The sequence below is a fragment of the Protopterus annectens genome, chromosome 8.part0, assembly GCF_019279795.1.
Source record: "Protopterus annectens isolate FY-2018-M chromosome 8.part0, PAN1.0, whole genome shotgun sequence".
NCBI classification, from domain to species: Eukaryota; Metazoa; Chordata; order Ceratodontiformes; family Protopteridae; genus Protopterus; species Protopterus annectens.
In genome coordinates, this window is record NC_056741.1 from 829,313,255 (window position 1) to 829,337,630 (window position 24,376).

The 24,376-nt window shown below is 37.3% G+C and overlaps 1 protein-coding gene across 3 annotated transcripts in view; it reads left to right on the top strand.

Moving 5' to 3' along the window:
• The window catches only part of LOC122809083 (CD276 antigen-like), a 553,533-nt gene that overhangs the window by 60,054 nt on the left and 469,103 nt on the right, over positions 1-24,376 (top strand). For all 3 annotated transcript variants that reach the window (XM_044080305.1, XM_044080306.1, XM_044080304.1), the window contains exon 2: positions 290-625. In XM_044080305.1, coding sequence (XP_043936240.1) covers positions 290-625 — 336 coding nt within the window. The remainder of the gene's footprint in view (positions 1-289; positions 626-24,376) is intronic.

The window sequence follows — 24,376 nt, forward strand, 5'->3', positions numbered from 1 at the left end:
GAAACTTACAGTTCTCAAGTCATTTGTAAAATGTATATGCAATTGTAACATTTTGTTTCATTAAAACAAATGCTATTGAAAGGGGTTGTGGATAAAACATTGTGAAAATACAATGTAACTGAGTCTGCCTTAAATGATTGACTACTACTATCATTTTTTCAGACAATTGTAGGAATGTGAAAACTTTTTGTAGTAGATCATACTTTTAGCTTTATTTTTTTGTCAAATCTATGATGTGCCTCTCCTTCCACATTCACCTGTTTGTAATTGAGTATTTTGTTTTCCCTAGGTCAAGCAACTTCTTTTACAGGGAACTACAATCATGATGTCATTCTTCCATATTCTTATAAACCTGGTACTGATTTTCAGAAACTTGTAGTCACCTGGCAGAGGAAGTTGAAAGGAAGTGATTTGGTGGTACATAGTTATTACTACGGAAGGAATCAGTTGGAGAGGCAGCATGTTTCGTATCTAAATCGTACACAACTATTTCTTGAAAAACTGCACTTGGGAAATGCATCCTTGAAACTTAAAAGGATTCAGCTGGATGATGCAGGAGAGTATATCTGCTCTGTAAACACTGACACAGAAAGTTTTTATAGTACTGTTGAGCTTCATGTTGGAGGTAAGTCTTACTTTGCTGGGCTTTTCTGCTGCATGGCTCTTTTCTATGGAAATCATGTACTGCCACATGCAAGTATACCAAGTACATCAGTATTCTATGCTATAAGATATTACAGGCTCTGACCCCATTATTATACCTTATCCTTTTTTTCAAATTCATTGAAAGGAAGTTGTCAACAGTACTGAGAGTTCTTCAAGTGAACAAGTTTAACAGTGATAACCATAACTGTAGTTAACCACTTTTAGATGTGGGGCTTAGTCCAGTACATGCTTCTGACCAGTAAATATTTTAATTTCTTGCTGTTTAGTTTAGAAAATAATGTTGACATAGGTATGTACATGACACTTGCTATGTAGCAAGCTTGTGTGAAAATATTTAGCCTTCAAATCTTTTGTTAAACTATAGCAATAACAAAATAGAAAGTTATAAATTCCTGGTATATTCCACTGTTTTATAAAGAATCACATATTAAAAGACAGAATAATAGCTAGATTGTCAGAATGTTAGTATTATATTTTTCATTAAGTTAACTTAAATTAGACCAAGTTTTAAGTGGCTTTATTATTTTAGAATGCACTGTTAATGTAGATATCTCCTTACCATATACTGTAAATAACAGATTAACAAATTCTTCTAGAAAAGGTGAATCTGTTTTCTTTCAGTTCTTCATACCAATTTCCTTGCTTAGTCAAGAAATAGCATAAGAGAAGCCTTAGAGATTTATCTAAACAACTTGTTAAAAGGACAATAAATAAAACTAAGCATTTGAATAATACAAAATTATCAAACAAAAGTCCTGTGAAAATCTTGGTGGTCTTGCTGGACTGTATTAATTTCTTTACCAGAAGAAATTGTCTGTTTCTTGTCTACTTTCAACTGACTTTCAAATCTTCGGTATGCATTATAATTTTTTAAAACATTGCTAACTGTGCGGAGTAAGGAAAAAAAACTTCCATGAAAGTACTTAAAAGTCAAAGAAGATGTTGCAATTTGCAGGTGTTCTCAACATTTTGAGTTTTAAATCTAATTTCTGTCCAGTAAACAAGAAGAAACCCTAATTTACAAACATGATTCAATTATAACTATTTTGTATTTTAAAAGAATTTTATGAGGTGCTATGCTAAAGTGAGATTGATGTTTTATTACTTCAATAATCAATTTATAAACATAAATTGGGTATGTTGTGCTATTTGCAAAATACCACTCAGTCTTTGAATTTAAAAGCCCCCCCCCCAAATGTTGCATATCTAGCTAATTATATTTGTCTAAAAAATAGACTATCTTTGAGGTTTGCAATGTTTAACTTTTTCAGATAATTTGACAAAAATAATATTTTCTTCATTCCAGTTCTCTTTTTAGTAGATAGCTTGTCAGAATAAAACCATTTGTAAAGTTAATAGGTAAGATGATGAAAGTACAGTACCTCAGGAAAATGAGTTTCAAAGCCAAGCACCCTTCCTTCAGGCATGCCCACCCAACATTCACCATAGATGTATCTGTGCTGCTGCTGTAATGGCCTATATATAGCCATCCATCTTCTTTCTTTTGTTGCAGCATACGTCCATGTTCTACAGTGTAATCAAGCAGTTCATCAGGCTGGACCATGATAATCCAGAATCAAGCATCTTTTGGATAAGTAACTCTACTGGGAACTACCTTTATACCTTAGTAATTGTCTACAATATTTTTTTTATTGTTCTGAGTTTTTGTTTTTAATGTTATTCCCATCTGGTCATTATAAGTCAAGGAAGGAATTATGAATTTGTTCTGGCTGTTAAAATGAATACATTTGATGGTCTATAGTTAAACCTTTAATAATGGGTCCTCGGTTATCTCAGTGTTGGGGTGAAAGTGCTTAAACACTGGTGTTGAGACAACTCAGTTTTATCATATTTTAATTTTAAAATCAGTATAAATCCCATTTTAAAATAAAAAAGTTTTCTGTCTTCCAGAACATTGGAGGAATAATCATTTAGCTAGTATAGCAATTGCACTAGCCAAATAATTACTCTAGATTCCTATTCTTATCTAAACACAGTAAACATAGTAACAAGTCAGGTGTAACAAATTCATGTCCTAGTACTATGCCCATTACATATCTGAACATTATTACTCTTAGCTGGTAATTTCAGTGTTTTCCTGCAGTTTGACTAGATGTTATTATGGGCAAGAGACACTGCAGGCTTCATGAACAGTTTTCTCATCTAGGTGCATGTTTTGTAATTTTTTTGTATGAAAGCCACACATGTTTGTGAGCAGTAGTGACAGCACATACTGTATACAATGCAAGTCAGTCATTATTTTCTTTCTTATGGCAGTTGATGTGTGGGTGGGTGTTTGTAGCAGCAAGTTGCAATATATTGTTATGGCTATTTTGAATATATTTTTGGCCATCAAACATTGGAAATAATATTAGTTGTGTTAAAAAGAAGGATTTTCTGACTGCTGCTGCTGCTACATGGTGGTCAAGGCTGAGGGGATTATCAACCTATATTCCAAGATCTTTGATTACATTAATTATCATTTTGGAGCAGGATGTTAGCTATACTGTCGGTTGAGGGACAGACCTGCTTACCAAATGTGGCAATACTACATTTATGCATTCAATTTTAGCTGTTTTTCTGTGCACTACTTGTTTATGAGGGTTAGTTCCTGGGTGTCAGAGGGAGATTTGACAGTAACAGCCAGTTTGCAGTCAGCAAGAAATTTACTTAATTAAAGGTCCTGATTCACAATATGAAGACTGGAGAAGTAAATGCTAAAAAGGATGGGCCCCCATACTGAGCCCTGGGGCACAAATGTAGTTATTTTCAATTTTTTTGAGCAGGAGTATCCCACCTTAATTATGTTCTGCTCTGTCTTTCAGCCATTTGGCTATCCACCTCACCATGTATGGATCTATTATTAAGGCAGTTACTTCTTTGCAATGCCAGCATTGGATATACTGTCAGATGTGAAACAAAGGTTCAAATAGGTTGTGTAAACAAAATGATACTGTCAATAACCTGTGTGACTTTCTTGAAGAAGTTAACTAAACTGAGTAGGCAAGATCTCATTTTGACAAAGCAAAACTGATGTGAGTCTAACATGATAAGACTTTTAATATAATAGCTTATTAAATATGATATGATGTATTCTTTGGCTTTGGAAATCAGACTTGTCAACTTACTGGATCTATATTTTCCAAATTAGTGGTAGGACTGCCCTTGTGTAGGGGCATCATCAATGCAGTTTGCAATTCTTCAGGGACAAATCATGTAGCCATGCTAAGATTAAACAGTTTAAGTTTTATGGAGCGGCTCTGCAATGGCATGTCTGGTGCTATTTATTAGGCATTTAGGTAAATTATTAGTCCCAATGGTAGTATTATTTTTTCTCAATAGTTTTTATTGAAAATTTTAACAAAATATTAGTGTATGATAATAGAAGTATTATGAAACAAATATACGTCTAAAAGAACAATAATAAACAACAATTAAAATAACTATTTACAATGGTGTCTACAATAAAACAAAGCTTTTTAAATAGAAAAAGAAATGCGATGAGTGATTTTTAATTAGTAAAGTCTGTTTGTCCATGATTTCTTTGAATTTCAATCATATATTATATGAAGAAGTGATTCTAGATGTTCTTGTCTTGATCATGTTAAGTTCAAGATGACAGACTTCATTTGCCAAGTGTACAAATTCCTTCATAGTAGGAGTCATCTGATTCTTCCAGTTCTTGGTGATGAATTTTCTTGCCTAATGATAAGATACTCCATAAAAGAAGGTATTTTATTTTCATGACATAAGTGGGAATAGGTGTATTAAATAAGATTTGGTCAGCATACATTTACCATTAAAATCAGATTGTAAGAGAGAATCCATATTATCCCAATATGCTTTAAGTTTTATACAATCATAAAACATATGCTGCCAGTCAGCTTTAACATTTATTTTACATCTCCAGCATCCTATGTTTTTATTAAACATCAATTCAACTTTATGTGGTGTGATAAAGGTTTTATGTAAGAACTTCCAAGAGAATATCCTCCACCTTAGTGATGAAGTAGTTTGTTTTGAAGATTGGACTATTAGTTTTTATCATCTTCAACTGGGGAGTTATTATTAACATGTCTAAAATAATCCCAGTAGCTTTCTCTGTGACATAGTGTTGATTTCTTAAGTACTTTACATATTGTAGATAGAAGTCCCTTTCCAATTATATTCTGGTACATTAAAATCATGAGTAAATCAATGAATGTGGGGAAAGAATTTCTAATTATTGGTTGCACTAGGTTAATTTTATGTTCAACCAGTTGTCTACATTTTTTAATTTTTAATCAGATGTCTTTTCTTTATTAATAGTATGGTCAACAGTTTGTAACTTCCCATTGTCTAGTAATCGATACCATTATAACAGGTTTTGTGTTTAAATGTAGTCATGGTTGTTAGTAGGCAATACAAAATACAAAGATAATCATTGCTTTATATTCAGGGTTGTTGAAAATTAAAAATTTAAAGGAGGTTATTATCATATTAATAAAATAAGAGTTAACTGATTTGTTGTTGTTTTCTATAAAATAGTCTTTTACTAAACAATGTAATTTATTAATAGTTATTTTAGTATGATATGAATTTGCTACATTATTGGATTTACACTAAATACCTAACTGAATATCTTTCCATTTGGCATTACAATTGTTATTTAACCAAGAAATTATTGTTTTAACAATTGAGGATAAGGAATATAGTTCTAAATCTGGAAGACCGATACCATCCAATGTCCAATCTCTAATGTGATGGTTTAAAGCCAATCTAGGCTTATTAGGAAACATAAAAATCTCAAAAACAAAGAATTATACTTTTGTATATTTTTTTGGGAGAGTGGGAGGGCATTCTCTTCCATAGTGAAAAAGTATTCCATTTATTTATAGTTTGTTTTATGGAATTTAAGTTATTATTATAATTAAGGGTTGTTATATCTTTAACATTATCAGGCAGGACTATACCCAAGTAAGTGATTTTACCATATTTAACAATGTATTTATATAATTACTTATCTGTTTTTTTAATATTATAATTAGCATCTAGTATTTTAGTCTTATTCTCATTAAAACTGAATCCCAGTTTCTTACTGAATATTTCTATTGCTCAGAATACTGCAATAAGAGAAGAATTGCAATCAGTCAAAGTAATATGATGTCATCTGCAAATAATTGTATTTTGGGGATTAAGTCATTATTTATTAGTATGCATTTGATGTTTTTATTTGATTTTCTATAATTTACCAAAGGTTCCATAACTATACCAAAAAGAAATGGGGACAAAGGGCAACTCTGTTTAGTACCTTTAGTAACCATGATTGATTGGGGAGTATATGAGCCTATCTTAATGTATGCAAAGGAGTTTTCACAAAGAAGTTTGATTAATTGTAAGAAATTGTTTGAAAAATTACATCCTTTCAGTACTAATAGTAAGTGCTCCCAATTAACTAAGTCAAATACACTACCGATATCCAGACTAATCAAAGTTAGTTCTTTTTTGAATTATCACTATAATCAATTATTGATAGTATTCTCTTGATATTATCATAGGTGTTCCTGTTCACTATAGACCCAGTCAGATAATTTTTATAAACATTGGAAGAGATTATTTTATTGTAGAGGCATAGATTGCCATGAATATTTTATAATCTACATTTAATAATGAAAGAACATTGTGTTGAGTCCTTATCAGGTTTTAAAATTGGGGATACTAAGATGTATTACCAGGATGGCGGTACCTTCTTAAGTCCTATTGAAAATACCTCTAGTAAAATATTCAAAGCATCCTTAGTCATCATTTTTGTAGGTCAGGTATTATACTGTCATTTTTAGGTGCCGTATTGTTTTTTTTTATTTATTAATTGGAATTAGAATTAGCATTTTGAGGTTTAGAGAGCACCTTCAGTATGTGTTCCTTGGTTTTATTAGGAGGTGCAAGGGATTTGGTAATTTGTGGAATTAAGATAGTTGTTTCAATGGCAAAATTTGTACTAAATATGTCTGCTGTTATATTTGCTATATCTGTTGGGTCTGAGTGGGTGGCACCATTCTGAATACATTTAAATCACTGCTGGACATTAGCTCTTAGTTTCTTAATGTAACTAAAGAAGGACTTATAATTATTTTAGGTTTCAGAAGTTAATTTAAGCTCAGTGTTTTCTTTACTAGCCCTGATGTTATCATTTAAGTCCTTACTAATATTCCTGATGCAATCTTTAATGTGAGCAGTTTTAGATCTTTTTAAAAATTTAAGAATTTTTTTCTCTTGTAATAGACTTTATTTAAGCTGTTGGACCACAGTGTGGTATGTTCCCTTTATACTTCACTCTGTTAGGGATGGTCAAATTGAGTCACTTTTTATGTGGTAACAGAACTCCTTTGGGCAAATAGCAGCTGTGTGTTAGTGTCAGATAAAGTGATGTTACAAGTGAATTTAGATACCTTATCATAGAACTTGGGGAAGTTTGTCTGAAAGCACTTAATTCATAATTATTGACTGCAATGGTCTTAAACATTTTGAAGGGAAATTTAAATGTTTAAGGTGAGATTTATCCAGGAATGTAGAAACTAGAGAGATGGCACATGTAGTTGGATATATTATAATTTACTTCTTAATACAATTTGATTACTTTTATATAAAAGTAAATTTGCCTATGTTGCAACTGATGATAATTCGTTAATGGCGTTTAAAAATATTATGCACTTACTTGGTTTGTTGACTATCTGTTCCAAATAATTTTTATTTATTACATCAAAGATTGTCTGGACAAACAGAAATTTTGAGGTATATATGGTCCAGTTTATAGAGGGGTAATTGAAATCTCCCATTGTAACAACATTTTTGGTAAAGCTAGTTCCTCATGTATACTTACAAATCTTACATGATCATTGGAGGACATGGAGAGTGATCTGCAGCAGGCTACGTGCTTATAGTTTTCTTGTTCAGGGTCTGCTGGATCTCATTGAATTCAGTTTGTGAATCTCTGGTAATATATTTAGAGGTGATGTGGTCCTTGACAAATATGGAAAAGCTGTCACTGTATCAGACAGAAATGCATGGTAGGCACAAAACTCAGGTATGAAGGGAGTGCTGTCTTTACTCTGAAATCAAGTCTTTGTAACTGCACAAATATGTATGTGCTCAAGGTGCAGGAGAGCGTGTATCTTCCATTATATTATTATCATGTTTTAGTGTCTCTGGATGAACTATGAAATGGAAACTAAATATAGGCTTTGACTTTAGAATGAAGATTAGGACTTATTCTTTTATCAGCTACTGAAATAATTCATAAGTAGCCACCTTTATGCCTCTATTGGTTTTGTCAGTTTTTTTCATCAAGGAACTCTTATGTCTTAAGTATTTAGTTTTTAATAATTGCTAAGCCTGATATTGCTCTATTATGTGCTATATTTTTATTAAGTGATCTAAGATTATTTAATATTAGCGCGTTTTCATTTAATTTGCCTGAAACTATTTATCTATTTACAAAATTCAAAGTGGCTTAGTGGTAGAATTCTTGCCTGCCATGTGGGAGATCTGGGTTTGATTCCTGGTCATTGCATTAATTTTAAGCATTTAAACTAGAGACTGCTTTATCAAATGTGTGTAAGATTATTTTATACCAGTACTCTTTCATTTAATTTGTTTGAAATTATTTATCTATTTATATAATTCAAAATGGTTTAGTGGTAGAATTTTCACCTACCATGTGGGAGGTTCGGGTTCGATTCCCGGCCAATGCATTAATTTTAAGTACTTAGATTTTAGCAAATGTAAGGCTTGCTTATGTTTTAATATATGCTTTTAAGGGTGCATTTTTATTAAGTGAATTTTGCATATTATAGGTATTTTAACTACCAAAGTATTAGAAAATGATATTGGCAAGTAGTTTCTTATATAAATGTGATGTGAACTATCGATCCATACAGAAGAGAAGTTTGATTTACATTTTTACTTCTATTGGCTAGCTTAAGCCAATGATATTTAGGAAAGTGAAGTCTGATTTACATCTTTACCTTTATTGGTTAGGTAAAGTTTATTAGAATAATCAAGTACATTGGATGATAAAGTTGCTTGTATAAGCACCTTTATTGGTTAGGCTAAAACATGATATTTACATATTATTTGTCATTGGCTGATAGAAGCTTTATATTATGTTGAAGTGGTTTTTCAATGTGAATCTGAAGAAGGCTTTAGTAGCTGAAAGTGCTTGTCCTCAGTTATTTCTATTTGTTGTTTTGTCGCTATCATAGTCTTAAATAAATTGTTTAGTCAAGTTTTACAGTGTGGAGCATCGCTTATCTTTTGTTTTTAGTTGTATTTTGCTGAGCGAGCTAAATTGGAGCATCCTTCTACTGTTTTTTGGTTTTACGTGTTTATAGTTTTCTTGTTCAGGGTCTGCTGGATCTCATTGAATTCAGTTTGTGAGTCTCTGGTAATATATTTAGAGGTGATGTGGTCCTTGACAAATATGGAAAAACTGTCACAGTATCAGTCAGAAATGCATGGTAGGCACAAAACTCTGGTATGGAGGGAGTGCTGTCTTTACTCTGAAATCAAGTCTCTGTAACTGCACAAATATGTATGTGCTCAAGGTGCAGGAGAGCGTGTAATTTATGAAAGCAAAGGCTTTTTACAAGTTCCTGTTTGAATGATTGTTGATGTGGTTTGCTGAGGGGACAGAATCTGCCTCAGAACAACATGGCTTTATATTTATGTGATTACTAAGTCTTTACTGTCACTGGTTGTATACCCTTCTACCAGGGACATATTCCAATGGGACAGTATGTTTATAAAAGGAGGTGACGCTATTGGCTTTTATTTTAGAAACACCATGAAGGCACAGCCAGTGTTATAACTTTTGAGGTGGTACTGCATAATTTCATAACCTCCTTAATACAGATGTGTTTAGCTTTAGTTTTCAGCAAGTGTGCACATTTTTACTATTTCTTCACAGGAGGTGAATACAAAATATATACAATTATAAATAAATTTTGATTTACAGGAAATTACATGTGGTGGATTTATTAGTTAGGACCAGGTCAACAGTATTATACCCTCTAGTTGATTTGTTAACTACAGATATAATAATCTAGTCGCCATCAGTAGGCCTGTGCGGCCATTGCAATGTGCCAGAATGCCAAGCTGCATTATACTTAGCTTCCATTAAATGTGAGCATACAAATTGTGCTCAGGGTGTTTTCAGGCAGCCTATATTCAAAGTTTGTCATATATATATATATATTTACTCACTAAGGAAATGCTTCTGTTAGTACATAAAGATTGAGGTGTAAACTCCATATACAGACAAAGGCATTATAAGGACATGTAGATCAGGACTGTCATGCAGAGTAATCATTTGGGTAGAGTGGTATTCATGGATGTGTTTTATATCTAAATATATCTTAGAATTATAAAAGTATACATATATACACACACATATATACACACACACACACACACACACACACACACACACATGTGTGTGCGTGCGTGTGTGTACACAGACACACACACACACACACACACACACACACACACACACACACACACACACACACACACACACACACACACACACACACACACACACACACACACACACACACACACACACACAGAGACATATGCATACATGCCTACACACCAAATCCAGCCTTTCAGAGGGATTTTTATTGGCTTAGTCTGGTAATATACTTGTTTTCCATCTGGGTGCTCTTTGACTTTTTGTCAAAAGGCTAGGTGAAACTAATGTCCAAAAATATGAGCACTAAATTCTCATTGGGCTAGAAGTGAAAATCCTACAAATTTCACCAGAAAAATATATTTTTTCATATGTTCATAGGTTGGTACTAGGCTTTTGGCCCTAGGGCCTATACAAGCCTAGCCATAACAATTCCCTGGCTATTTCTTACCAAACTATTTACTTCCCTGGACCCCTGTCTAGCAGGGTGACTGACATGATCCCTGGTGTGAATTTCCTTTCTCCCATCCAATCTTCAAGGTCCCTTTTGAAGAGGGCCAAAGAGGCGCTCTGCTTGACATGTATGGGGAGTCTATTCCAGAGTCTGGGGAGTCTCTGGGTCAGGAACTTATCCCTCCATCATGTTTTGTTTATTGTGATGACAAAGTTTAGATCCCTGGAGCATGTGGCACTGAGGGATTGGGATTTCTTTAAGTGTAGCATGTCCAACAGCTCTGGGTTTGACATGGTCTTGTATGTTAAGCAGAGATTGCCTCGGAGTAGACAATATGTAGTATAGCTGGAGTTTTTTAAGACGGTCAGCATAGGGCATCTGCTTTAGGCCTGTGATTTTTTTAGTGAGGTTTTTCTGTGGCCTTTCCAGTTGTTGCAGATGTCTTGAGAGGTACATACCAAATGGGGCATTGTATTCTACAATGGGTCTAATGAGGGATGAGTACAGTGGGACAATGACCTCCTTTTTTCTGGATGAAAAGCCCTTAGTGATGAGGTGTGCCACATAGAAGGATTTCCTGACTGTTGTGGTGATGTGGTTATTGAAGGTGAGACCACTGTCCACCTGTGCCCCTAAGTCTCTTATCACAGTTTCGATGTTTAGTGTACTGCCACCTATGTGGTAATTCACAGGTACATGTTTTTTTCCCAAAGGGGGTAATTATACATTTCTTGGCATTGAGCTTGAGTCCATGGCTCTGGCACCAAGCATCTGTTTCTGTAAGGCCCTTTTGTAGAGATTTAATAATGGCTCCCAGTTTGCAGTCATCTGCGAACTTTGTTAGCCAGAGTCCCTTAGCATTGGCCTATATTTCACAGAAGTACATGCCAAACAAGAGAGGTCCCAAGACTGAACCCTGAGGTACTCCACTTGTCACTTGTCTGGAGCTGGATTTGGAGTCAGCTACTTTTACAGTATGGGTTCTGTCAGTAAGCCAGTTGGCAACCCATTGAGTGATGTAGGGATTAATGCCCAGCTTAGTAAGTTTATCTATGATTCCAGAGTGGGGGATGGTGTCTAAACTGACTACCGAGCCATACTTTCATTGGCTAAAGTGCAGTGTTCATTCAACACTGAGCTGCACTGAAATTCCAGAGTTATGGACAAATGTTTTAGGTGAACGTTGTAGCTGATAACTCTGTTACCACCTTAAAGATTAATAATGAAATCTGAAAGGACAACTGTGTTATAGCCTTTACTGCCAGTAGCTGACATTTTTCTCCATATTCATTTTCCATTGTAGGCATTGTGCTGCACTTCTGAATAGTATGAAAAGTACAATAATAGCCTAGGACACTCTTATACTGATTTTTGTTTACATCAGACATAAAAACTAGTATATTTTTGTAGAAAATATATGTTTATTTTGAAGATGGCATAGCTAACATTCCAAATGTTTGAATAACTAATTTATGCTGTCACATTTAGCATAGCACTATACTCAGTCTCCTAACAATATATTTGGAATTAGATGATATAAGTCACCAATTGTGCTGCTGTTACTACCTCAAAGTATGAAATCTCATAGAGGTTGAAGATATTGATTTTTTTACCAAGGCACTACATCAGTATGATTAGAGATGTTCACTGCTCCCATCTGACATTTTGCATTACACCCAGTTTCCACTGGATATATTAATTTGCACTTCTTAACATTAAGCACACAATAATGGCCTAGAGCATTTCTTTACTGAACTGACATTGGACCAGAATAAAAATGTATATCCTTTGCCAGAGAGATGTTTTTTTTTTTTCATTTGTAACATGCTGTGGCTACAATGCCATTTGTTCAAATTGCTAAAGATATGTGTTTAAATACAGAGGTGTGCTGCACTGCAACCTTTAAGGAAAGAATAACAGGGTTAGATGTGTTTTGTAGCAAAACATCCTGTTGTTACTATCTGAAAGTTTCATAATAAAATTTGAAAGGGAACTAATATATAGTCTTTCAAAGTTAAGCCCGTAAGGCTTTAGTGCATATGTATTTCTTCCTAATTTATTTTGCTTTTGCGTCATCTTAAAAGTACTCAGTTGTATTTATTACTTCTTGGTGCAACTCATTCTAAGCCTTTTAATTTAAGCACTTGGGCTTCAGACCAGTTGTTTTACATTAAGAAGGTTTGTGGTTTGCACTGTAGTGGCAGGACAGGTAGCTTACATCCTTCTAAGTTGGGAACTGCTGATTGAGGGCTCAGTGTCAGTTATTCTAAAAGTGTATTAATTCTGGTTTGAGCACTTGGGCTTCAGGCCAGTTATTTTACATTAAAAGGGTTCATGGTCTGCACTCTTGTGGGAGGAGAGGCTGGACTCTGCCCTTCTGAGCTGGGAATTTCTGGTTAAAGGCTTATAGTGCCTGCATATTTGAACTGCTTCTTACTGAAATTGGTACACCTTGTTTGCTGTAGCGTAGACTAGATCCAGGCCTGCTGAATCTAGTTTGTTTGTATAACTTAAGCACTAATCCAGGCATTCTTCAAAGTATTCAATTGTATTTATTACTGCTTGGTAGTAACTTGATTAAAGTGTAGCTATCATTCTAAGTCTTTTGGATTAAGCACTTGGGCTTCAGACCAGTTGTTTTACATTAGGAAGGTTTGTGGCCTGCACTGTGGTGGCAGGACAGGTGGCTTACATCCTTCTAAGTTGGGAACTGCTGATTGAGGGCTCAGTGTCTCTAATTCTAAAAGTGTATTAGTTCTGGTTTAAGCACTTGGGCTTCAGGCCAGTTATTTTACATTAAGAAGGTTCGTGGTCTGCACTCTTGTGGGAGGAGAGGCTGGACTCTGCCCTTCTGAGCTGGGAATTTCTGGTTAAAGGCTTATAGTGCCTGCATATTTCAACTGTTTCTTACTGTAATTGGTACACCTTGTTTGCTGTAGTCCTCTCTTAAAACCTAGTTGCCTCGTGGTTTTGGCGTCCTTTCAGGCTTGTTGTCTGTTGGTGAAGCACCCACCAAGAGGAGAAAACGCTGAGAGAAGAAAGGAGCCACTTTTGAGATTTTAAGTATTTTTTCTCTGTTTATTTGCTAAGTTTTTCTGCATAGTTGCCTAGTTTGAGCATTTTCTGGCTTGTTAAACTTGATTTCTGCATTAGTAGCTGTATTTAGAGCACAACCAAAAGCTGTTTACTGAATTTCCTATTTGCACTTAATTTTAAAATCGTTTTTTTCTCAAAACTTGCATATTTTCTGTCTTTGGCCTAGCACTCTTGTGTGGGGTCATTTACTGTACTCCAAAAAAAAAAAAAAAAAGCTCAGCACTTGTCTTAAAAGCATCTTATTTTCAGGTTTAGCACTTCTGTATTATACAAAGTCCCTCACTAGTGAAACCCCCCCCCCCCCAGGAGTACCCACTTCCTTACTAAGTCCTCTCTTATTCAGTTACACCCCTAACTTCTTAATTTCTCTAGCATGTCGAAGGGCCAGATGCTGGCGTCCTCCCCTGTCCAGTTGGTGAATCTGGGAATATTGAGGCAATGTTACAATTGCCTCATGTACACAGACAACCCTCTCCTCCTCCCACATAACACAAATACTTGCGAGATGCAGCTATTTGGGCAAACTGGAGGCTGAGCTCTCTCAACTCAGGACTGGCAAGACCAGACAGGAGGAGAAGGCAACTACACACACCACAAAACCAGTCTCACATAAAGCTATCACAACAATGAATCAAACACATAAACACACAAAGACATACTCGGAGGCTCTGAGCAAAAATTTACCTAAACAGCAGAGGCCTCCAAAGCAGACACCCAAGCAACTGCCACCTCATGACACACCACAGGCAACACATAAACCACAAAATCAGTGTGCAAAGCAGTCACAGCCCTTAAGGCCAAATACAACACCAAACATACTTGTCATAGGTGACTCCATAGTCAGACACACTGGCGTCCCACTCACCAGGCTGAATAAGGAGAGGGTCACAGTAAGCTGCCTATCGGGCACTAGAATCCGCCACATAACACAAGCACTTGGGTCACTCCACAGCAAGTACAAATATGACACAGTCATTGTCCATGCTGGTGTGAACGACCTGAGACGTACCTCCCTGGACTACATGAAAAGAGACATAGAGGAGCTCTCTGATTATGTAGCCCAGGCAGGTATGACCCTGACCCTGAGCAGTATCCTTCCTTCACCAAGAATGATGCCACAACATAGAGACAAGATGATCAGCTTTAACAATTGGCTTAATTTCTGGTGTCATTCAAAGGGGATCCAGTGTCTGTCTGCCTGGGATGACATGCTTGACAAGCCACGCTGCTTTGCAAGGGACGGCTTGCACCTGTCACCCTGGGATTCGGATATTGGCTAAGGCTCTTGCCACCCCATAGTGCCTTTTTAGGCAAGGCTCAAATTCTAAACCTACCACCCTAGAAAACAAAAATGGGAAGAAACTAAGGGTAATGCTGCTCAATGCCAGAAGTCTAAATCTCAAAATGCACGCACTCGAGGCCCTTCTCAGTATGGGGAACATCGATGTCTGTGCTGTAACTGAAACCTGGTTCAAGTCTCCTGAGAGCACCCGGCCACTATCGGTTTTACCCTCATATCATGTGTTCGGGCCCAAAACCCGGACCACAGCACAAAAGGAGGGTGTATCCATATTCATCAAGGATACCCACACCTCCAGGTTGGTGGCATACGAAGCATCGGAAACCATCCAGGTGCAATTAACCATAGGCAAAACTGCTCTACAATTTGTAGCATGCTACAGGCCACCCTCTCAAACTCAGGAACCCCACACAGCCTTCCTGAAGACACTGGAGGGTATAAATGTATCTCCAAACACCATTATATTGGGTGACTTCAACTACCCGAATATAGACTGGGAACATTACTCAAGCCCCAACTTTTTATCCCAAAGGTTCCTGGAGTTCATAAATTCAAATGCCATGGAACAACTAGTCACCGTTCCCACAAGAGGAGAAAATATACTAGATCTCATCATCACAAACATGGGGACAAAATGCTCCACACCGGAAGTATATCCCTCATTGGTGAGATCAGATCATAAACTAATCTCACTGGAAATTCACATCCGCCCCACCCCAAACAAAAAAGACCACAGTGAAGAACTTCTCTAAAGCAAACTTCACACTACTCAGGACTGGTGTGGTATCCTTCAAGGCCCCTGAGCCAGTGGAAACCACAACCCAAGCTGCGGAAGCCCTTACAAATGCCTTCTCCGAACACCTCCAGGACTGCATGGATCAGGCAATCCCTAATAAAACCAAGACTCTTTCCACCAAGGGCAAACGTCCAGTCTGGTGGACCCCAGCCATAAACAAACTTTACAATAAGAGGAGAAAGCTGTTACATGATAGAGCAAAATCCATAAAAGAGAAGACACGCTTGATCATTATTAGTAAAAATACGAGCACTCATAAAATCATCCAAGGCCAACTTTGAGAGAAAGATTGCCATAGATTCAAAAGACAATCATAAGGCCTTCTTCAGCTATGTTAGAAACCTGGGTGGAATCTCCCAGATATGCTCAGAATTAGTCCAAAATGATACAAAAATCACTGAACCCACAGACATTGCCAACATACTGGCGGACAGGTTCAGTGCAAACTTCACCCCCCTCCCTCCCCCAAAAGGAGAGATAACTATCCCAGCGGAGTGTAGCCTCCCAGACATCTCAAATGCGCAGGTAAAAGCTGCTCTCTCTAAAGCTAAAAACACAGCATCAATGGGACCGGATGGTGTCCCTGGCTGTGTGCTACACGAACTCAATGAGGAACTAAACCCGCAGATAAGGCAGCTGTTTAATCTTAGCCTTACCACAGGATACGTGCCCAAGGAGTGGCGTACGGCAACTGTGGTCCCACTCCACAAAGGCAGTGCCTCTATGGACCCTGGTAATTACCGCCCCATAAGCAACAAGCCTGGTCTGCAAAGCTATGGAGAGGATCATAATGGAACTCATAAACAAAGACATAGGGGACTTGCAGACATTGGACCCGACCCAGTTTGGCTTCGTCAAGGGCAGATCATGCCTTTTGAACTTGGTCGACTTCTTCGAAACAGTCACCAAGGCCATTGATGAGGAAAAGGCAGTCCATACAGCCTACCTTGACCTTGCAAAAGCTTTCAACACAATACCCCACTCAGGTATTATAGAAACTTACCAGCTTAAATGTAAACCCATATGTCACAAGATGGGTTGCAAACTGGCTAAAGGACAGAACCCACAGGGTCAGAGTTGCTGGCACCATGTCAGACTCCAGGCCGGTCACAAGTGGTGTCCCACAGGGCTCAGTCCTTGGCCCCCTGTTGTTCGGCATCTACTTCTCAGAAGTACAGGCAAACATAGGAGGACTATGGCTGACAAAGTTTGCAGATGACTGCAAACTGGGCGCCATAGTGGAAAGTAAATCGGACACAGATATCCTTCAGAGGGGTCTCACAGTAACTGATAGCTGGTGCCAGAGCCATGGCCTGAAGTTAAATGCCAAAAAATGTATAGTCATACCCTTCGGGAAAAACAAGGTAACCCCAAGCTACCATATAGGTGGCAATCCACTAAGCACAGAAGAGGTTATCAGGGACCTGGGGACCCAGGTTGACAGTGGCCTTTCTTTTGACACTCACATTGCTAAAGTGGTTAGAAAGACCTTCTACATTGCCCACCTGATCATGAAGGGATTCACATCCAGATCAAGTGAGGTCATTGTTCCCCTGTACTCTTCACTTATCAGACCAATGATCGAGTACAATGCCCCATTCGGGATGTATCTCACCCGACACCTGCAGCAATTGGAGAGACCCCAAAAGTTCCTCACCAAAAGGATAAAGGGATTCCAAAATATTTCATATGCTGCCAGACTGAAGAAACTCCAGCTCTATTCAGTCACATACCGTCTGCTCAGAGGTGACCTGTGCCTGACATACAAGGCCATGTCCAACCTGGAATTAATGGACATGCTCCACCTCAAAAAATCCAAATCTACCAGATCCACTAGAGCAAGCGACTTAAACCTTAGCACGGATATAAATAAGACATGCTGGAGGGATAGATTTGTCACTCAGAGACTCCCTATGCTGTGGAATAAAATCCCGGTCCATGTGAGGCAGAGCACCTTGCTGGCTCTGTTCAAGAGAAATCTTGACCGGTGGATGGGAGATCATAGGTTTACCCCAGGAATCATCTCTGTGTCACTGCTGGACAGAGGCAAAACAAACTAATGGGCACAATATTTTTTAACATAAGGGGTGGTGTAAGCCATAAAACTTTGGGCTAGGCTTATAAATGCCTTAGGGCAGATAGCCTAGTATAAACCTATGAACCTATGAACCTATGTCTTTATTGCCAGCATTAAACGGAGTTTCCAGTATAGTTGTTATTTCCAGTATAGTTGTTGTTGCTGTTCAGTATACCTAGTACAATAATGAATTAGAATGATTCTTTATTCAGTTGTAATTACAGTAGTTGTAAAAAATAATTGTATATTACCAGAGAAACTGCAGTTGTTTCATTTGTAACATGCCATTGTAAACATACCAAATATCTGAGCAGCAAATGCACTGGGATCAAAGACAGCATAGTACTGCACTAAAATCTCTTAAGATAGAACAGCAATCTTAGGTCATAGGAACATAGATAGTTACTAGGGTAATGGCCCTAGAGGCTTTTTTAGCCTAGCCATTCATGCCCCAACTTTCACAATTATCAATGCCCATGGTCTAGAATGGCTTTGGTATGTGCCTGTGCCTTAGGGCATCTGCAAACTGCTCCTGTCTATAAGAGATACAAGCAACAAGCCAGGAGTGAATTTGTGATTTCCCATCCATTGATCCAAACTGTGTATGAATAGGTGTAGAAAAGAGCTCTGTTTCACTTGAATGAGGAGTCTTTTCCATAGTAGGGTAAATCTCTGAGACACATACCTGTCCCTCCAACTTGTTTTGTTTACGTCATACATGAGGTGTAAATTTTAAGATCAGGTAATTCTAGTGTTGTTTGTTTTGTGAATGTGTAGCAGATCTGTCAGAGCTGGATCAGAGAATGCCTTTTAGGTTAGGTATAGATTACCCCTCAGTAATCTGTCCGAGACTAAGTACAGGGAAAAGGCTTTGAGGTGGTCACAGGGGACATTTTGTTTACACCATGTATTTTTTTAGTGAGAAATCTCTGTGACCACTCCTGCTGTTGCAAATGCCTGGTTAGGTACACACTGAAGTGTATCTAATGAAGGATGACTATATTGGGACTATGATATCCTTATATCTGAATGCCATGCCTGTACTAATCAAGCTGCGACACATAAAAAATGTTTGCATTACCATGGACACATGGTGATTAAAGTTCAGGTTACTGTCAACCTGATTTCTCAAGTTCCTTACCACTGGGTCTTCTCTTAGGGGAGGGTTATCGATATTTTAATTTGCAGGGGTGGTCATCTTTCCAAAGGGTATAATTGTGCATTTAATTTTTTGCATTGAGTTTTGCGCCATGGTTCTGGCACCAGTTATTTGTCTGTGTTAGACCTTCCTGGAGGATATCTGCATCTTTGGTAGATTCAAGTACTGTACCCTGCTTGCAGTCATTAACAAATGTGGTCATCCAAAGGCCCTCTACATATCCCATATCCCTGGACTATAGAGAAGTATATTGCAAACAGGGGAGTTCCCAATACTGAGCCCTGTGGGGCATCACTAGTAACAAACCTCTTGGTGGATGTGGATTTCCCCTACCTAACTTTATGTGCCCCATCTGTGAGCCATTTCTCTGTCCATCTGGTGACATAGGGAGCTATGCCTAAATTTGTGAGTTTGCCTGTAATACCTAAGAGAGGTATTGTGTCAAATGCCTTTCCCAGGTCAAAGTAGGCAGTATTCACTCTTTTGCCCTTAGCCATGGCTCTAGTGACCTAGTCTACCAAGTTTAGTAGGCATGACTTGCCCTTGACAAAACTGAACTGGGATAGGTCCAGTATTTGTAGATTTACCATGTCTTTGTTTATCACCCACAATAATTTTTCCATGGCCTTGCATAAAAGACTTATCAGACTTATAGGTCTGTAGTTCCCTGGGTCTGTTGATGGTCTGCCTTTGTGTATACGGATGACAGTTGCAGCCATCCATTCTCTAGGGATGATGCCTGTCTGGAAACTGTGGTTGAAGAGAAATTCTAGTGGCCTGATAGGTCATGTTTCAAGTTATTCAGGAGACATCCTAGGAAATTATCAGTACCCACTGATGCAGTGTTTAATCTCTAGAGACTGCAGTGAGGACTTGTACTTTAATGATCGTTGGGGAAGAAATAATAGCCGGTATTTCCTGTGGGGGAGACTAGGGGTGATAGGTTGGTAAAATCTGAGTTAAATGTATCTGCCATCAAATGTGCTATATCCCCCAGTTCGGTATAGGAAGTTCCATTTACTATTAATTCATCACACTGTTGGGCATTCCCTTTAAGACTGTGTACATTACTGAAAAATGCTTTATGGTTATTCTTAAAATGGGAAGCTATTTTTTGCCTCAAAGTTGGCTTTGGTAGACTTGATTACTCCCCTGAGTTTTTTGTTGAGATTGATGAGGGATTTTTTTTGTCTTTTGGGCATAACCCTTCCTATTTTTGAACAGGATTTTCTTTCTTTTATTATATAACCTGTTTACGCTGGGGTCCATCAAGGAGGCTTGTTTTTGGAATTTGTCCTAAGTTTATTTTAGTCTGGTACTGCTATTTCTGTGCAGTTATTTACATGCTTGTAGGGGGTTTCCTTAAAGACTTCCACATGGGCCACTATGTTCTTTGAGTTTGGGGGCTTGGAATTTAGATATGCCTTATTAGGAGGTAGCTAGCCATAGAAAAACTCTTGAAGGTTCTGGGTTTGCTGGGAGTTCAGCCTTTATATTTATTTTAAGGGTTACTGCTTTGTGATCTGATCTGAGCAGTAAGAACATTGCATAAGCTGGTGTGGGGGAGGGTGTGTTCTGTCATATTTGAGAATACCTGATCCAGGATATTTGCACATATAGCAGGTGTGGAGACTAGCTGTTCCAGGGTATTTGCATCAATGACAGCTAGGAAACTTTGAGCTTGATTGTTAGTGGTTGTATAAATATATATATATATATATATATATATATATATATATATATATATATATATATATATATATATATATATATATATATATATATATATATATATATATATATATATATATACATACATACATATATCCCAGTTTTTTCTGGTGGTATAGTTGAAATCACCTACGAGTATGGTGTTAGGATGAATTGGGAGTGACTCTAGAACATTTAAGTATGTGGTATGGTTATCCTGGGTGATAGATGGGGAGCTACAGCTAGCAAGGATGTGGTGTTGGACTTTACCTAATGTTAGTTGGACATGTAGTAGCTTAAGCAAGCCATATTGTTTGAACAATCTTGATACTCCTCTACCTCTCATCCGATCTTGTGTGATAGCTGGTCTAAATGTGTGGAAGGCATTATATCCTTGTACTGTCAGAGACCCTTCTATGGCTTTAAACCATGGTTTAGTAACTGCAGAGATGTCAACACTCTCCAGAGTGAGGAGTGCTTCCATGGAGTGGACTGTCTTGTTGAGACTCCTAACATTGAGCAGTAACTTAGTTTATCTGGCATATAGTTTACTGTACTGACCATTTATCAGATTGACATTGCCTACAAAAATGTACTATAGAGGTAGATAATGTTTTTGCTAATATCCAAAAGCCTAGTGGGGACAGATGCAGACCATCCCTGGCAAAACAGCATGGTCTGTTGATCATGTCCACCCAAGCTTACCAATAATGGATCCCTTTGAATGATGCAAGTAACTAAGCCAATTGTTAAAATCAATCATCTTCTGTTTATATTGTGTTATCATCCTTGTAGAGGGTCGAATACTGCTCACTACTAGGCTCATTCATGCCTGTGACACATAATTTGAAAGCTCTGTCATGTCTCTCTTCATAAAGTCCAGGGAGGTACATCTTACATCATTAACACCCAAATAACTATGGCAAAGTAATGCTGGTAGTTGTGGTTAAACGTATTGAATACATGTGTGATCTATTGGAGCCTTGCCTCTGATAGGCAACTGACTGTATCTGTTGCTTTGCTCAGCTTTGTGAGGGGACTTCAGTGTGCCTCATAGTAAAGTCTCCATTGACCAATATATTGGGTTGTGTGGCAGTTTGCCTTAAGAGCTTATAGTTTGAGACATTGTGAGATGTGGTTGTATGTGTCCTGGGGAATGTTGTTTTTGTAGAGTGTTTAAGAGGTTGCTGAGGACAAAATATTGAAGGTCTTTGAGGTTTGGGTAGACTGCATTTAAGAGAGTCAGCATATGTGAATGTATGTGTCTGATCCATAGTAAGTGTAGAGTTTGTGGTACTGGCAACCTGTTTGGAGATATCAGTGTCTATATGCAAGAGCTCTGCCTTCAAAGATGTAGTGTAATTACATATCTTACATACTTTGTCTGTCTGCTTAAGAATAAGGCAGTTGGAAGTAAACATGAGACAACTGCTGCATTGTCTCAAGATGCCCATTTCCACCAAGCTGGCTACAGAGACAGTAGGAAACTGCACATCCATGACTGTGGATCCTCTTTTTTTGTGATCTATGAGGGGAAGTGCAGTTGATGTTTAGAGCTGGGCTGGGAGGTGTGGTCTAGGATTGATCTAGAACAACACTCTTGGGGTAATACTTCTCAGCAGGCAAACTAGCTGCTCTACACTCAGCTAGATTCTTGAGAAAATAGCACCAGAAGTTTTAAATGGAAAACTACAACTCTAGGTGTTGGCTTCTATACAGGGCACTGCAAACAACTGCTGCACAGCTCAGCACAGGCTATAGGGGATGAGGAATCTGATCAGTAAACAGTAAAAATGCAATACATATCTGTACATATACACACACACACACACACACACATATATATATATATATATATATATATATATATATATATATATATATATTTATTTATTTAGTTTTATGGATCCCTATCAGATTACTAAAGTTTAGAACTTCAAAAGTCATATGGTCAGGACCGTACGATCAAAATTTTGAAACTTTGAATGTTTTGAATGTAGATCGTGGTACAGCCCGGAATGGGAAATTTACCCTTTTTCGCAATGTAGTGTGATTTTGGACCTGGTATGTTTAATTAACAGGGAATGTGGGGGGTGCAGGAGGGCTTGCCCCCCTACAAAAATGTGAAAAATAGAATTTTTAAAATTTTTTTTTTAATCTTCAGATTTCCAAAATTTTGATCATATGGTGTTGGCCATATGAATTTTGAAGTTTCGGAACTTCAATAATATATAGCTCATATCCTCACTTCTGTGAGTGATACTACAAGATTAAGGTTTCCAGACTAAGTAAAATGTAAATAGAAAAAAAATGCAGTTGAAATGTAATAAATGAGGCTCAGATCCTGCAGCAATTCACAATTATCTCACTTGTGAAATATAGTACAAGACCATACTAAGGTCCCCAGACAAAGTAAAATGCAAACAGAAAAAAATGCGGTAGAAATGCCATAAACAGGGCTCAGATCCTGCAGCAATTCATAAATCTTTGTTCATAGTGAATGATACTACAAGACTAAGGATCCTGGACTAAGTAAAATACAAGCAGAAACATGCAGTAGAAATGTAACAGATGAGGCTTGGATCTTGCAGCAATTCACAAGACGACCATTGATAATACAGATGCTTTCAGTGACTCTTTTGATGGAGGTGATACAGTGGTGGAGTTCTGTACAATGTGGGATAAGCCATCAGTTCCTCTTTATAAAGATTTTTCATCTGCATTAAATATGAATTTTGATCCATTTTCACTAATGACAGTCAACCTGAAGAACGGTCAATACATAACAACATCACTAGCCTTTTGAAACAATTTGAGAAGGGTTTGAAACACTATCAGGTGCTATTAGTTGAGAACAAATATTTTGAACATTGCATTGCTTAAAACTTAATATTGTTCTGAAGGGTCTGAGATTTTTTAAGTTTCCAAATGGGGTGACAAGGGAGTCACCTTTTCTCCAAGAACTAGTTTTGTTTTTTAACAATTTAGGTTAGGAGTTTCTCAAATTACTCATCAAAAACAATTGCTCTATTCTTGAGAAACTCAAGACTTTTTTACTGGAGCTTGACAATAACATAAAAGATCAATTGAGGCAGTGTGGTGAACTAACTATTGACTATGAAAATGTTTTTCTGTCATGGATAAGTTTGAAAGGACTGTTGTACAATGAAAACAAAGAAAGGTGTTGTGTTATCTTACTGCTTATGAAACACAATGCTTATATGCTAGACTCAGAAATGAGGTCTAAGTTATCTGGCAGTTCTAATTCTAATTTTAACAATGCTAGAGCTGCACTTAGTCTTTATGCTTGAGGAACTGAGTCCAATAAAGGTACAGGTATATAATCTAAAGATGACACTACCTCTTTAAGTTTATCAGGTAACAGAGTAGAGGATGACGTCAACAATGACCACCTTAATATGAAGCTTACAGAGAACGTAATTGCTGCAGTTTCTGCCAGTGTAATTCTGGAGTTGTCTTTATTGCCTCCACATGCAAGTGCTATGGATTGTTTATCCAATAATACTGGTTGTTCAACAAATTACAACAAGAGAAACAATTTCAACAGGACAAGGAGCAAAAGCTACAACACTCGGAGCAGAGGCAGAAGTCGGGGGTGAAAGTGTTAACTTCTACATTTGAAACAGTGAGTACCACTGTCAGTGTT